The sequence below is a fragment of the Tinamus guttatus genome, unplaced genomic scaffold, assembly GCF_059628265.1.
Source record: "Tinamus guttatus ecotype Peru unplaced genomic scaffold, ASM5962826v1 Tinamus_guttatus_pri_ptg000150l, whole genome shotgun sequence".
Lineage (NCBI taxonomy): Eukaryota > Metazoa > Chordata > Aves > Tinamiformes > Tinamidae > Tinamus > Tinamus guttatus.
Genome location: NW_028288684.1, coordinates 15,979,584 through 15,996,068, shown reverse-complemented (window position 1 = coordinate 15,996,068; position 16,485 = coordinate 15,979,584). Strand labels below are relative to the sequence as shown.

At 43.4% G+C, this 16,485-nt stretch overlaps 1 protein-coding gene across 2 annotated transcripts; it reads left to right on the top strand.

The window, feature by feature from the left end:
- The first annotated feature begins 425 nt into the window (after positions 1-425).
- CEP57 (centrosomal protein 57) lies at positions 426-16,272 on the top strand. Of its 2 annotated transcripts, XM_088522310.1 has the most exons (11): positions 426-521; positions 1,667-1,823; positions 5,467-5,646; positions 5,969-6,090; positions 6,568-6,681; positions 10,425-10,502; positions 12,707-12,811; positions 12,967-13,047; positions 13,403-13,647; positions 14,314-14,458; positions 16,029-16,272. In XM_088522310.1, exons 1-11 carry the CDS (start codon positions 486-488, stop codon positions 16,263-16,265), a joined length of 1,500 nt encoding a protein of 499 aa, XP_088378436.1. In that variant the 5' UTR covers positions 426-485; the 3' UTR covers positions 16,266-16,272. The 2 variants fall into 2 exon arrangements, with proteins under 2 accessions (XP_088378436.1, XP_088378437.1); XM_088522311.1 differs by lacking the exon at positions 12,967-13,047.
- Positions 16,273-16,485: the final 213 nt, after the last annotated feature.

Sequence of the window (16,485 nt, the reverse complement as noted above, 5' to 3'; positions counted from 1 at the left end):
CCGCTCATTGGGCGGCTTCCTGGCGGCCGCGCTGATTGGAGCGCCGTGGGCGAGCCCGGCTTCCCCATTGGCTCCAGGTCAGGGGCTCATGTTGACAAAGACCGTCCTCTTCCGCTATGTGCCCTCTGCGCGTGCGCAGGGGCCGCCCTGCGCTGCTCGCGAATCCCGCCGGCACCGCCGGGGCCCTCGCTCTCGACCGCAGCAATTGGGGGCAGGAGGTCCCGCCTCTTCAGTTGAGCTGCCCCATTCTATTGGTTAAAGACCGGCGTTTCTCCTCTTTATTGGCTACCTGGCCTGTCTCTCAAACCTGAGTTTATGACGTTGCCCCCAAAGAAGCGCCGGGGGCGGGGCTTACCGCCGCTCCTCTGTTCTCATTGGCCCTCCGCGCCGCCAGTCAAGCGGCACGGTCCCGGCGCAGGCGCAGCGCCGCGGCGCGGGCGTTGCGGCCTTAAAGGGACATGCGGTAGCGCGGGCGGCCCCGCGAGATGGCGGCGGCGGCCGGGGGCGACCACCAGCGCACGGTGAGGCCTGGGCCGCCTTCGGGAAGCGGGGGCGGCGCGTGGCCCGGACGGAGCCGCCTGGGAGCCCTGGGGTTGCTCTTAGGAGCCGGAGCCCGGCTGGGGCGGCTCCGTGGACGTCCCGCTCGCCCGGGAGCGGCTCCCGCAGCGGCGGCTGGCGGGGACGTGCTGGGGAGGGCCCGGGCTGCGAGGGCCCCTCGGCCTCGTGCTGCTCGCGCCGATAAGCGCGGCGGAATGCGGCGCTCCGGCGCCTTTCTTACTGTCTCGCTGCCGCCGTAGTTCGTTTATAATTATTGCTCCTTTTATTGTGCACGCTACTAGTCACGTTAACGCGATGAGAATGGAAACCTAGAGCTCTTATTGAGAATAGAAGCACTGAGCACTTAATGGGTATAGAAACGTAGAGCACTTTCTTCTTTATGAGCTCATTTAAGGGGGGGCATCTTGTTTCAGGGAGGTCCTGTGAGTGTCAGGACTCCAAGGCACTTGTGTAATCCTGGGATTAACATCTCTCTGAGCGGTTTTTCGTAGTTTGTCATCTTTTCTGCATCAGAGATGTAACGGGACAATAACGAGGGGCCTTTCTCACATAAAGGGCCTGGAGCTGAAAATTAAGCACTTGTGTTTAGTTTCTGAATCTTCTGTTTAAACTTCTCCTGTGCTGTTGTGGCCCCAAACTATGTTTACGTTTGGGCAGCTGGAGGTCCCCGGTTACAGGTATCCCTGCTGCATATTCAGTGTCCTGTGGCTTCTTCTGACCTTCCCACCATCCAAAACATCACAGACTTTTGGAAAGCAGGTGAAGATGGTCCAGACATTTGTGGTCTGTGCAGCTGCGTTTTTGAGAATAATCTTAAATTGACTCAGTAACATGCTGGATACTCCAAGGCCATTAGAGGCCTATTTCTGGCCATGATCTTTTGTTGCTTTTCTGAGCAGGTTGTGGTGATTAAATCCATTGTAAAGAAGCGGAGCTATTTCTGCCCAAGTTGGAAAATGACACCGCCCAGGGCCCTGAGGAAGGAAATGTCACCCTTGTACTGTAACAGTTTTCTACAACAGCATTTCTTCACATTGCTCAGTCTGGTTCTGCTTGTTTGTTGTGATGGAGAAACAAATATACTGAGAAAAACTGTTTTGTTTTTCAGAGTGATCTACACAAAATTTATAAATCTGCATCAGCCACAGATGGACTCTCTGCATCTTCGTTTATAGATTATCCAAACTATAAGCCGTTCATTAATTCTGATTTGCTGCGCTCCCCACGGAAACCTGTCATTCCGTATCCGGAAAGTAACAGCAGAGGTAACAAATTGTTCAGCTAAATTTTCTCGCCTGTTTCCCAGCCACCTGGTTTAGGGGCTTGGATATGATTAGTGAAGCGGATGCGATCTTTTCATCCTTTCCTGCTTCCCAGGAATGTGTATTTTAGTTCCTTACCACTCCTTTTACTGAAAATTCTCCTTACAGCTGGAGCAAGATGCTGCCTTTAGCAGTATGCACTATAATATTAGCCAGGTTCTTTGAAACTGGCTTGATGTGTTTTCATTGCCTCTTTTTCCATCTTCCTCCTTCAAGCCCACCTGTCATTATTTCACATCTGAGCTTGTTATAAAGAGCCTCGAGTTCCCCAAATGACTTGGGAGCAGAGGGAAGGCCTCATGTTGATGAAATGGGAAGACCTCTCATGTACAAAAGGTAGAGGGGCAAGATTTATCAGCAAGGTGCTTGGAACATACAGGGAATAATATAACGTAGCATAATGCTGAACCGTCTGTTCATTATCACAAAAAACAGATAGGAGACTCTACTCCAATTTCCTTGTCCCTATTTGTAGTCTCTTCTTTCTCCCTCCTTTCCTATTCTACACCTAGTCATGATCTCCAGGTGAGTAGATCCATCTTGCCTGGAGACACGTGCAAAAATATTCTTATTTCCTCTTGTTCTAGTGAGTTGACTTTTCATGCAATGAGACATCCTCCAAAGTACAGGAGGGAGTGAAGGGTATTAGGGGGACTAGAACAGGACTGATTTCTGTCATGTGAGCTCTTGGGCTCAGGGTCAGTGTGAAAATATTTCCTTATGGCTGGAGTTGTATGGGAGCTTAAGGCTATGGAAAACTTCCTGTTTTCTTCCTTATTGGGGGAGAAATGAGTCTTAAGCTGAACCCTAATGTAATTCCAATTAAGCAGAAAATCAGCTTGATAAGTTCAAGTGTCCTAATGTAATTCATTCCTGAGTTGTGAGAGATTTGCATGTTAATCATCTAGTAGATGAAGCCTGAAATCTTGAAATGTCATTTAAGGTGCATTGTGTGCTCTGGCACGCACAAAATGGTCAGTTCAGAGCCGTTGACAGAGGTAAAAGAATCTTGTGGCGCAGATAAGGCCTGCAACAGGAGGAGAGTTGCCAGCAGGTCAAGGGAGGGGATCCTGCCCCTCTACTCGGCTCTGGTGAGGCTGCACCTGGAGTATTGAGTGCAGTTCTGGGCTCCCCAGGACAAGAGGGATGTGGAGCTTCTAGAGAGGGTCCAGCGGAGAGCAACAAAGATGATTAAGGGACTGGAGCATTTGTCATACGAGGAAAGACTAAATGAGCTGGACCTGTTTAGAAGGCCGAGAGGAGATTTGATTAACATGTTCAAGTACCTGAGGGGTGATTCTAGGGAGGATGGTGCCAGGGTCTTCTCAGAGGTGGCCGGTGACAGGACGAGGGGTAATAGGTGTAAGTTGAAACACAGAAAGTTCCACCTCCATATGAGGAAGAACAACTTTGCTGTGAGGGTGACAGAGCCCTGGAACAGGCTGCCCAGAGAGGCTGTGGAGTCTCCTTCTCTGGAGATCTTCCAAACCCACCTGGATGCCACCCTGTGCCCTGTGCTCTGGGTGTCCCTGCTGGAGCAGGGGAGCTGGCCTAGATGATCTCTAGAGGTCCCTTCCAACCTCAACCATCCTGTGATTCTGTGTATGAGCATTAGCTGAGCAGGAAGGAAGGCTTATGAATTTGATGCAGGTGTATTTTTGCAGGTTATGTTGTAGGATTCAATAGAGAAACTTCTGACAACCAACTTTGATAATTTTTTTGAGCAGAGAATTTACTAACTGCAAGAGAAGTATTTGTAGAGGAATACCTGGTAAATTATATTATTTTTATGGATTTTAAGATGTCTTCTCTATTTAATAAAAAAGGTAAATATAAATACATGCTAAAAATAAGATGCAACAGTTTATAGGGCATCTTGCTTTTTTTGCCTAGGTTTTAAGAGTGCAAAAATACTTTTTCAGAGTATATATTTTAATAAAGGTAAGGATTTGAGAATTAACTTCAGATATAATCATAGATTTGATTGTTATTAGAGGCCTTTCTTCCCCGCTCCCCTATGGAAAATCATATTCAATTTCAGGGTTTTCAAATACAGCAAATTCTCTTTATTTTGATTTATCTTTCTGTATTGCTTGTGGGTGTCTCGGCATACATGCTTTTAACACTCTAATAAGAATTAACTAGTGTAAAGTATCTGTTATTTCCCGTTTGTTTCTATGTCCTGAATAATACTTGGCTTCCTGTTGAGTTCCATCTTCTGCTTGTTGCTACAGAAATTGCTTCATTTCTGTAATTTGTTAGTCATTATTGTAAATAGAGATTTTAATTTAGCCCTATGACTTATGCAACAGAGCTGTTTATATTGTACCCGTGTCAACTGAATCTTGATAAAAATAATATAAATAAAGAGAAGGTGCTGCACTTGCTTCTTTTGGCATGATGGAAACAAGGACTGACTATCCACAATTTTGTTGTAGCCTGTGACTACTGTCACACACTTCCAGTTGCCTTAGTGTAGATTTACCAGTTACCTTAGGTTTTGGGCAAATTTCTAGTTACCTTAGTGTATGCTTTAATTAGTATGATAATAATAATAGTGGTTTGTTCTTCCACACTTCGAAGGTTTTTTCCAATCATATTCTATGGTCCTGTGATTTTATGAGTCTACGAATTTTTACTCTGTAAAACTCATTTTGATTGAAAGGAGCTATTTTCTCTTTATTTGTGATCTGAGGCCTGAACAGGTATCAAGCCTTAGCTTTCTTGGCTTTATGTGTTCTATTATAAAGGCACTTTCCTTCTCTAGAGTGATTTTAAGCAGAAAGCTAACAAGACCTCAAAGATAAGTCTCCTATATGAGCTTCAGTACAGATGTTCTTGTGTTTCCCTTTACAGGGACTGTGTAGGGAAGAAGCTTATGGTTCTGATTTCCTTTGGAGAATCAAACAATGCAGCTATGAGATGTAATATCCCAGATTACCAGCAGATAGTCTAATTGCAAGATGATAGCTATTACAGCTACCTTTTCTATGGTGGTTTTACTGGGTAATTGCTAGAGCAGGAATTGAATGGGAGGGAAAGTTGCTTGGCACAAAGGAGCTGCATGTCTAAGGAGGGGAAGGAGCACAGGTGTGAAAACAAGAGGAGAATCAAAAAAGAGCAGCTGCTTAGATTAATAATTACCTGATAATCTTGCCCTGTTTCTTGCTCATTCCTAGGAATGTTGTGTTTGTCATACTGGCGTGCACTTGGAGAGGGAAAATAACCTTCTGTTGAGCAAATAGAGGACTGTAACTTGCAGCTCTTCAGTTGAGACCTTTTGTTTCCTTACCATAATGCAAGTGAGAAGATGCACTCTTTGCACTTCATCTACAGAATATTTACCTGTATTATGTTGAGCTATGGATGCATTTATTCCAAAGGCATCAATATAGCTGAAATGATTTTTAGAATCAGTTGCAGTATAGGGTGAAGTGTATTTTAATTCCCCTGAGGAGCTCTGGATAGTGATGAGGAAAACTCTGGTTACCTGGTATAGCCTACTTGTTATAAAGGCTTTCAGTATAATGTTTTCTTGAAATGGTCACTTGTCACTGACTAACAAAATATACTTGTTCAATTACAGCAATATTTTCTGCTCTGAAGAATCTCCAGGAAAAAATTCGTCGGCTGGAGTTGGAACGGCTTCAGGCAGAGGAGAATGTGAAGCACCTCAGCAGAGAAACAGCAGACTATAAAAAAGTGCTAACTGAACAAATGCAACACAAAGACCATGACAAGACTGAAGTGTCAAAGAAAAATCAAGGTTGTTTGTAAACTTTATGTAAATACCATAGAACGCTTCTCCAGATGGAACATGTGCTTCATCTGTGCATAAAATTGCGTAATTGTAAATTACTTTGTTTAGCACTTCTTTCCTTTTAGTGACACACAAAGTTTGAAGAAATCATTTTAAAAAACATAATTTCTTTTAGGGATTTGCATGTAAGCAAAATTTGTTTTATGTTTATGAGCTTCTTTAGATAGCTTTTTTTATGGCTTATTTTGGAGCTGTACTAAAAACACTGAGAAATCCCAGGAACGAGCAGTGCCTGATTTTTTTCCTTTTTGCCTTCTGTTATCTTCAGAACTGGCTTCCCAGCTGGCAGCTGCTGAGTCTCGTTGCAGCCTTTTAGAGAAGCAGCTGGACTACATGAGAAAAATGATCCAGCATGCAGAAAATGAGAAGACTCATCTCTTGGAGAAACAGGTGTGTTCTCAGGACTGTTTAGAGCTTAAGTTTATAACAGTCATGAACTACATTATGATTTTTTTGTAGTTCCCGTAATAAGTGTAGCTGTTCATTATTGACCTGGCCTTTATATACTTGCATGTAGATAATCTCATACCTGCATGTTGGTGTTTTTCCTCCTTCTGTGCACCTGTGTCTAAGACAGTATTGTAGGCTCTGCAGTTAGAAGAATTACTGGCTGTTTGTGTTTGGCTCCCTGCAGTGGCTCATCTCCATCTCGAGGTGCTGTACCCGTGTGGCACTGAAAGAAAACTCTTTTGTTTGCACTCCCCAGATCTTTGGGGATTTTCTTTATGAGTATTTTTGCTAAACCAGGGCTGAAATACTTCTTTAAAAAAGTATATATCTATATGCTCCCTCTTTGTGTTGCAGACATAAAACTTACTGTAGGTGTCTTTTATTGTCCTTATTTTTTTGCTGTTTTCTTTTTTCAAGGGTACCTTAGAAAGAGATCGCCTTGACCAATCACATGTCCAATCCAAATTGGAAAAGCTGGATATGCTGGAAAAAGAGTACACCAGGCTTAACACAATGCAGTCCCTAGCAGAGGTCTGTTATTTCTACTGTGTGCTAGATCAGATTTATCTTGAATGTTGTCATCAACACATTATAGCTAGTTACATGTCAGTAATAGAGTTGAGTAAAACTTTGTCTTGTAGAGAATGATAGCAATTAAACATTGCTTTTTAAGTTCCTTAGCTGAAGTGGGATAAAAATTAAGAGTTTTCAGTGAAACTCCACGTGGCCAGTCAGGCCTTGGCTTGACCATACGCTGAAAGAACTGAAATTCTGTTAAGCCTTAGCAGCATTGGGTGATGTTCCTCTTGTGTTAGATGGTGACAGGCATATAGGATTGAGTACACTTCTGAACTCTGATTTTTGTCTGAATCACCTTGTGTAATGCTGAACATATACAATTACAGTTTTCTGTGACACAGATTTGACTTAGCTTGTGGGTGTACATGCTTCATTTTTTTTTGTTTTGATTTTTTTTTTTTTCCCCAGTTAAGAAGCACAGTTACTGCCAACTGTTTCCTTGCAGGGTTCTTGTTTGGAGTTGCTAGCCTTGGCCCCGTAACAGCAGCTGTTCTGTTAGTGTATTTGAACCAAATTGCCTTTTCAGGATTCTCTAAATCAGCAGCTTTTAGATATTCATCATGACCATATTCTCTATGCCGTCTACAGTCAGGGCTCCTGGAATTTAGTGCATATCTCACCTGCTTCTGCATATAGGGCACAAGACTCTCAAGGATGAGCTCCAGATTGCTCAAGGAAGGAGAGGTTTTAACCTGCAAATATATACATATTATGCATATGTTGCTTAAAGGAGGGGATATTACAGAATCGCCCTGGTGTCGGGGACAGTTTTGAACTCAGTCAGAATTGTCACCCTGCGTGGCTGCTTTTGTCGAGTGCCAAAGTAACTGGTGTTTGTCCAGGAGCACATAAGGACGTGCCTGTTTGTAGATGTTCAGCTGGGCTGCTGCAGGACTTGCAGGCCACACAGTGGTTCTTGGTAGTACCTGACCCAAGGCAGGTGAGCTTAACTTCAGCAAGGAGATCAGCTGGTTTTTGTTATCCTGGTTTGTATTTTGATTCTTTGAGATCTTTTTGGTTTTGGTGGCCACCACAGTTAAATCCTTATAGTAGAGTTGGGTGCTAACTTCCACACAGTTAAGTTCTAGGGGTTTGGAGAAGGTTTGATTTAGCTTTAAGGTCCATCTTTGTGATCATTTTATTGTCATGAGTCTGCTTTCTGATCTGTGTGAGTCTGCATGCGGTACTTGCAAGAAATAAATTTACCTGATTGCTCTCCAGAGCTTCTAGGACACCTTTAGGATGGAAATTTTTCTGTAATCCTGCCTTTAAGAAGGAATTTATATTCACCAGTCCAGTGATGATTTTTTTTATTATTGTTATTATTTTTTTTATTTTTTATTTTTTTTTCTTGAAGGTAGCAAGGCTTTGTTTCAGGCTTTTAACCAGAAGACAGACCATTTTCAGACATGGTCTACTGAAATAAATAATAGGTGCTGAGATGACTACTTCTAAATAAGTCATGATTCAACTCCTTTGTTTTTTTAGATGCTTTCTCAAAGCGTAAGTTGTCTGGGGGTTTGACTGAGCGTATTTAATCTGCAGAACCAGAGTCTGGCTCTCTAGTAGTATCATCACCAAGCAGTTGCCAGTATTGATGCTAGCTCTCCAGAAGAGCTGCTGACCTCCTTACTCATGTGAGGGCTCTTAATTGGAGAATTTATTTTGGGAAGGGGTGGGGAGGAGGGGAGATCTCCTAATGTATATTTATTGCAACTGTAGTTGTGCAGTGTGGGCTCAGGGCACCTGGCTGAGTAGGACTGAATGTATCTGTGTGTGGGGATGGGGCTGTCCCCTCAGAACAGCTGAGACACTGGTCTTGTGTGTGATAGATGGCCACGACAGGAACGTATGTCTTGATCACACATTTTGAAGAACTCTGAATTGATCTTCTGAATGTTAACCATGTGACTTAACCTCCGTCCCCTGCCGCCAAGGCGGGTGGTTCCTTCGTGGAACAACAGCAGTAATGAATCCTGCTGGGGAATTGTGCCCCATGCTACCCAGCACCTCTGGCTGCCCGTTAGCCTGTGGCTGCCAGCTGGGGAGCAGCACCCCCTGCCCTGCCTGAGCTGTGTCCCTGCCGGCCGCTGTACCAGGCAGCAGCACGTTGGCAAGGTCGGGAAGCACAGGGCTACTTCCATGGTGGAGCTAATCTGGACTTCTTTCCCAGCAACTTTAGGGATTCAGTGTCTTTGAAGTCTCAAATCTTCTTGTCTACTGTGGTTAAAGTTACTTTAAATTTTTCAGTGATAGCCAGGAGGTGCACGGTGGTGATTTTTTTTTGTTTTTTTTTTCCTTCTTCTTTATAAGCAGGAATGTAACTTTCTTTTGGGAGTGTCACTTGGATGGAGACTCTCCAGCATGCTCTGACATGAGCTCTGAGTTTGAGCTGTGCTTGCAGCTAAGGCGGCTGCCTGAGTGATTGCTTAGTCTGTATCACACAGAAGCAGAGGTTCAGCTACCTGTCAGACCTGGGTTCAAGCACAAGATTGCTTCAGAACTTCCATACTAAAAAAATCTTCTCCTATATAACATGTTAAAATGAGATTTCTGTGTGACTGTCCCCGTGGAAAACAAGAGTTGTGACACATGCTGAAAAGGGCAGAAGGCAACTTTATCTGGAGTATACCTGACTTGTATGGGAAGTCACACAGGCCTTATCAAAAAGGGTTCTTATATTTAACAGGAAAAGCTAATTCCTTTATATAGTGCTTCCTTCGTGGGTGTGTATGCAGTATTTGCCTTTTACCTTTGTGTAATCATTCATATTTTAGTTATACTTCAGTAAAGCAGAACTGTTATCATCCCTTTGAGCATTCAGTGTACCGAGCTTATAAATAATGTAAATAGAAGTGTGCAATTATAACTGCTATTGAGTTGTGTGGTTTTTCTTAGTAAAATCTGTCCAGGGGCTCTGTGAGCAGTGTTCAGCCTTTGGGAAAGAGAGCAGGTTTTGTGTCCGGTGCACTGGGTCGTTTTCATTCTCCTGTGATGAGAAATCAGAAACTTAGTTAATAACCTCTATATTAGGAGTTTAAATGAAACCTGCTTGAACAAGGTGTTCATTTTGTCAAAGGGTCTACAAAGAGAAATGTGCATCTTTCCTGATCCCTTTTTTCTTTGAAAGGAGCTTTTGAAAGACTTTGGGGCTGCTTTTAACCATAAAGATGATATCTCAGTTTTGCTTGAAGATCTTAGATACATTGTGTGCAGACTTTTATCCTTGCCCTTAATAGAAGGGTGTCAGATGTTCAAAATTTTCCCCCATCAAGAGTTTGCATTAGGGATACTAGCAAAAAAGATTTTAATAGTCTTAAGCAGTGTCCTCTGTCAGCTGTAATGCGAGGTGACATACCTGTATTAGCTCTTTTTACAAAATTTTTCACATTAATGTGCACAAAAGTCTCCTTTGTTATTTATACAACTGAATAAAGATACTGTTCTCTTATTGCTCCCCTTTGAGGCTGATTTAAGGCTAACAATGACTTTTTGCAGTTGGTATCGGAGTTTAAAGCTAGAAAAATCAATACAGTTTTGAATATAAACATTTGACTTGTATTTACAGCTACACATAAATTATTTGAATTCTGAAGTTTTTACTTGACTTGAAGCGATAATTAAAATCAATACAGTCTAGCTTGAACTCAGTGTTGTGGATTTCATTAATAATGCTATTGTTTTCATTTGACTAGAAAAAAATGAAAGAGCTGGAACAGAAGCTCCAGGAGGAAGAACATGCAAGGAAGCTCGTTCAGGAAAAAGCAGCTGAGGTAACCAACAGGAAATTTGTTGTACTAGTATGCATTGCAGTCTGCCCTTTGTTTCCATGAACTTTTCGATAAAACGTGCTCGTATGGTCTCCCATATACAAAATGAAAACACATATGGACGTGTCGTGTTTTTCTTTCTTTTCTTTTTTTTTTTCTTCTTTTGGTCTGAAGTTCAATATGCCAAGAGTAGCCCCCTTCTCCTCCCTCTTTTTTTCCCCCACCTCCTTGTCTGAATGTTTTGGATACTTTTTTTTTTTTTTTTTTTTTCTCTCTCCCCTGAAGAGCATGCTAAGAGATGTGTGCACTGAAGCTTAATTTACTCAGCAAACGAGGCTAGTTGGAAAAGGGGAGTAGGAATTCATACTGGTTGATGGTTGAGGCTGTGTGAGGATCCAGTTAATCACTTTTCCAACAGAACTGGCTGTTCCATACAGTTGTGCAACTTACTGCTTCAAGTTAACAGCAAAACTGAACTTTAAAAGCACATCACTGTGGTAGGTGGTTACTTTTGAGGATATTCAGAGGAGTGCTGATACGTCGCTCCTTCCAGCAGGGGTGTGTGTGTATTTCAGTGCTGCTTCTGCTCTCTTCAGGAAAGCAGAAATATGTATTTTTGACTCCTACATGGTCAGGAACTTGTCAGCACCTTCTATTAACTCCCTCCTGGATTTAAGTCTGTCTTTATAGGCTTTATGTGCTTGAGTTTTTCCTAAAGTTCCCATACTTGCTGAAGTGGAGATCTAAGCCTCTGTTCTTGGCAAAAAGCACTTACAGGAACCTGCTGAGCAGTCTGGACAACTTGGGTTCATTTGGTGACCCGGAGTTGTAATTGCTTCCAAGAGTCCTGTTGGAATTCCCTTCTCCTTTGTGAAACCAGATTATATTGAATTCCTCTAGGGAGGGCAGGGAGGTGTTTAAGAGTTTCTGCTAAATTTATTATTTCTCAGGTTAATCTGTGTGCTTCCTAATAGCGTTTCACTAGTTGCAGTTTTGTAAAACTGCTCTGAGTAGTTCTAAAAAATGCATTTTAATCTACTTTATGGAGTTCCCTTAGCTTCTAACCTGATAAGCTTAACTTGGACTTTGACTGAAGATGAGCTTTTCTTTTCAAAAATGCTGTATTTTCAGAGGACAAATTATTAGGGGATTTTGATTTTAAAAAACAGAAACAGAGTAACTGCTTGGGCTCAAGCATGGCTTTGGCTGTGCAGTGGAGGGAGCCTTGCAGTTTTACCAGCAGGTTTTTGCTGGTAATATAGGAACAAGATGCACTTTGCTGTTTGCAGTAGTAGTAGTTTGTCCTGAAATCAGTGGCCCAGTTAATGGGGAACACTAAGAAGTTGTTTTTAGGATTTTTTTTTTCCAGAGGTATTCTCTCTCTTAAATGGATCGAGGTCAAAAAGTTTGCTCCTGTCTTTAGAATTTTAACTAGAAATGTGATAGAAAGAGGCAAGTAAGATGCAATCTGCTACTGGTTACGAGCCTATAAGGACACTGGACTTCTAGAGTGTTATATCCATTACATATCTGTTGGTGTATGCTGAAGTATCATGTAGATAACATGTTAAAAATTAATCCTTGCAATAAATTTCTGAGGGAGAGTCTCAATTGTGAAGAGTCTTGTGAATGCTTTCAGCTGAGGTTGGTTAGGGAAGGATGATTTCCAAAGCTAGGCCACAGCTTTCTGCTGGAAGGAACAGGTAAGTGTATATAGGGAAAGCTCATTGACAGTGGTAATACTAACATTAACTCTTCTGATAAATAGGGAGTATGTATATATGTGTGTGTGTGTATATTTCTCTATCAGGTCCAGTAGAACAGAAGGAATAGAGGAATAGTTTTAAACATCTTAAATTTATGCTCCAAAAAAAGAAAATAAAAGCCTGGGGTGAGGTATTTTGACTACTTCTGTATTTAGTCAATGATAAAGCCTAGAGCTGATGCTTCAGCAGTTGCCCACATGGAAGTTATTCCATGAGATTAATTCTTCAACTTGCTAGGTTTAGTGGTGAGAGGTGCTACTAAAGGAGGTATTTGATGTTTAAATTGAACTTGGACTGCAGGAGCATTTCAGATGCTGCAGCTTTGGCTTCCCCAGAGCCTGCTTTTTAAAAAATTCTGTTTTGTAAAACCTCAAATCACTTTTTGTTGCTGATTATCTGTTAAAGCAACTTCAGTAATTCTCATCTTTCTCTCAATTATAGCTTCAAACAGGTCTGGAAACCAACAGAATTTTAATTCAAGCAGCCTCGCCATTACTCTCTCCAAAAGCAAGACGACCCAGGAAGAAAACCAAGCAGCCAGATAAGGTAACATGGAGGGGGAGCAAGACACTCACTGAACAGTAAAATAAGGGCTCTGTGTGTGGATTCAGGAAGAAGGCTGCCTCTTGTTACACAGCAGCTGAAAATGGGTTTGCCTTAGTGTCATCTTTGATAAATATTTCTCTCTTCTTTCCTTCCAGAAGTGCCCTCTTACCAGCCATCTCCCTACGCAGCCCCATTACAGACTGTCTCTGGGTGATGTCCCCTTTGTAGCTGGGAAGGTGAGCTGCTCCACGCCGAAGCTAAAGCTCAGTAGATGCAGCTCCTCACATGGCTGTGCCTTGGTGCACTCCTGACACCCTGTGGTCAGGGGGTTCTGGGTTCTTTGACTCTGTCCTTTGAGGTGGTCTCCTAAAGTCCTGCAATATTCCCCTGCAGTAACTGTTGAACTGACACTTCCAAAAGGGGCTGTCTCCATGCTACTGGGCAAGCTGTTCTTGTTAGTGCATATTCGTTCAAACAAATACATTCTTGGCAGCAAATAAAATTATATCAGCATTCTTTTCTAAATGTTCTCCATTGTTAGTAATGCAGTTTTAAGGCATCTATTTACATGTGTTTTATTTTTCCTTGCAGTCTACTAGCCCCAGCCATTCGGTCGGTGCCAACGTGCAGCACGTGCTGCACCTGATGAAGCAGCACACCAAGGCGCTGTGCAACAGCCGTGTGGTCAATGATGCTCCCCTGGCAAAACCCATCAGTAGTGCCCGTCCTGCCAGCAAAAGCCAAAGGTCATCAGTGCCAAAGGAGTCGTCCTCATCCCAGGAGGAGCTCTCGGAAGTGCTGCTGACTTTACAAGATGAATTTGGGCAGATGAGTTTGTGAGTTTGGTATATTCTCATTGCAGATATTGTGTAGTGTGCTATACCTTTGTCTTTTACTTTAAAACTGGGTGTTTTTTTTCCTGAAAAGGACGATGGTCTCGGATAATCTGTGGCACATTATCTATTATTTCCAGTTGTTACAATAGTTCTCTCTTCTAGCAATTAAAGCTAAGTTCTAATAAATGGTCTAGACTTCATAGCTGAGTTTGCATGCAGCAGCATCAAGTTTGGTGGGAGAAAGCGTAGGAGCAACCTATGGTGCCTGAGTGGAGAAATACTCTTGTTAAATCATTTTAGTAGTCATTCTACTCCTCCAGGCTAATCAAACACAACTTGTTATCCTACTGCACAACCCCAGGACCTACCAGTCTACAAGTAGTGACTGAAGGAGCGTTGAGACCATCTCTTTAAGAAGTTGCTTTGTAATTCTGAGCGAGTGTATTGAAGTTGTCAATGCAAGTGGCTTCATGTTGCAGCAGTGTTGCTGGGACGTGCTGCTGTAATAACGCCAACCAGGCAGCCTGCTGTTCCTGGTTTCTTAATCCCGAGTGAGCGTTTCTGTGCCGCTGTGCTGTTGTGGAGGCGGCGTTGCGCGGGGGGACGCACGAGCCTCGGCAGCAGAGGGGTCCCGTGCGAGCCGCGCTGTCTCTGATTCCCTGCTAGTGATCACCAGCAGCTGGCCAAGCTCGTGCAGGAAGCGCCCACGGTCGGTGTGAGGGAAGAACTTGAGCGAGAGCTGGAGGCGCTGGTGGGAAGGATGGAGGCCAAGGCGGAGCAGATCAGCAAGGTGCGGAGGCATCGGGCACGGGTGAGTTGCCCGCCTGGGTCCTGTTGTCTCAAGGATTCTTAGCCTGTTCCAGCAGCAACTGGACAAAGCAGAAATAGCTACTTTTTAAGTTGAATTTGGAACTCCTGAGTGTGTCCCCCTCCATCTTTCTATCCCAGTATTTCTGCAGCAAACTCTTTGTCTTCCTAGTGTTTCCTCATGCCCCTCTGCCTTGTACCCTAGGCTATTGCTGCTCGGGTAGGTGACCCTCTGGAGACGGCCGTGCTCAGATCAGTTGCACTCTCCTGCTGTGCACAGAGCAGCTCTGCTGAACCAAAGCAGTTGCTTCGCCTGGAGTTCCTACCAACAACCAGCTGTGCTAGGTGCTAGGGAGAAGCTCTCATGAAGTTCTGCTCTTTGCATTGAAGACAATGCAGAACTTTTAGCAAGTGAACTCGTATTTAAAGAGATGCCTGAATTCCCAGGGCCCTTCCCACTGTTTAGCTGAGTCTTTTAGCAGCTTCCCGTTTGTTTGGCATAAGTGACCTACTTAATTGTGCTTTGATTTGCTTTGTATAAAAAAGTGTTTCTGTTTAAAATAACTTTATAAATTGAGTAGTGTAGCTGTTTGCTAAAAGCTGTGAAACTTCTTGATTCCTTCTTTTGTCCAATGTTCATTCATTTTAAATTCTTCCAGAGAGCTCAGTCCTCTGTTTTATCCAGTTCAGTTTATATGAATCAAGAAGATTCACCCTGATCATGTGTAACATAGTACACAAAATAGGTACTGAAAAAACTGCTGATCACATTTTACCTGCATCCATTTGCATGTCTTTTAAAAACAGTTAAAAACATTAGTTACCTTTGATCTTTTCTGTGATCTTCAGTGATATGACTGCAGCAAAACGTATGTGTAGTAATGATGGGAATGGCTCTATATGGGAATATACTGTGTAATTCTGACTGTGATTCTATAAGGGGATATGCTATATAATTCTGAGTAGATAATGACAAAAGTTTTTATGGCTCAGCTGCCAGGATAACTGCTCCCTGAAGTGGGAGGAGAGACCACAGAATTGCAAAGAATCCCAGGATGGTTGAGGTTGGAAGGAACCTCTAGAGATCATCTAGTCCAACCCCCTGCTCCAGCAGGGACACCCAGAGCATGGGGCACAGGGTGGCATCCAGGTGGGTTTGGAAGATCTCCAGAGAAGGAGACTCCACAGCCTCTCTGGGCAGCCTGTGCCAGGGCTCTGTCACCCTCACAGCAAAGAAGTTCTTCCTCACATGGAGATGGAACTTCCTGTGTTTCAGCTTGTACCCATTACCCCTTGTCCTGTCACTGGCCGCCACAGAGAAGAATTTGGCCCCATCCTCCCTACATTCTCCCTTCAGGTACTTGTACATGTTGATCAGATCCCTTCTCAATCTTCTCTATTTCAGTTATCTGGGATTAGATGACTTAGAAATACCCTTTTGCTTTGCTGGGTGAGTTAAGCATTGAGATAGAGGAAGGAGACAGCATGAGGAGGGTGTTTCAGGCTTCTGGGGGCAATGCAGAATGTATCCAAAACAAGTTCCCTGCTGAACTTACTTTGGACTTCTCTTTCAGCTAGAGAGACTTAAGAGAGAATGCAAGTCCAGAAAGACTTCAGCCAAGCAGATGAAGGACAGCAGGCTTCCTGTTAGTGAGGTCAAAGTGACAACTACGGTGACCACAAAAGGAAAGGACGCCGGTTCCATCAAAGTCCGACCTGGAGAGAAGAGTCGGAAGAACCTGCAGCTGTTGAGGGACATGCAGACCCTGCAGACATCACTGCAGAGAGACGATATCAGCTGGGACTACTGAGCGCCCTGCCCTGCTCTGGGTGTTCCTGAGGTCAGCCCAGTGAGCAGCTGTCCTGTGTTGTGGACATAAAGCAGCTGCCTCTCACTTTGTGGAAGAGACTGCAGTGTCCTCAGTGCACCTCTGAAATACGGGCCAGTTCTCCCTGTCTGGGTTTGCGTGTATATATTCCGCACACTTAAACACATTCCCTTTGTAGAGTATCCAGCTACTGACTCTGAAC

Bases quoted from the DNA above. Each gene is read 5' to 3' on its own strand.
- CEP57 (XM_088522310.1), top strand. From the start codon at position 486: ATGGCGGCGGCGGCCGGGGGCGACCACCAGCGCACG. The intron at 5,647-5,968 runs GTTGTTTGTAAA...TGTTATCTTCAG, and splicing joins AGTGTCAAAGAAAAATCAAG to AACTGGCTTCCCAGCTGGCA. The intron at 14,459-16,028 runs GTGAGTTGCCCG...CTTCTCTTTCAG, and splicing joins TGCGGAGGCATCGGGCACGG to CTAGAGAGACTTAAGAGAGA.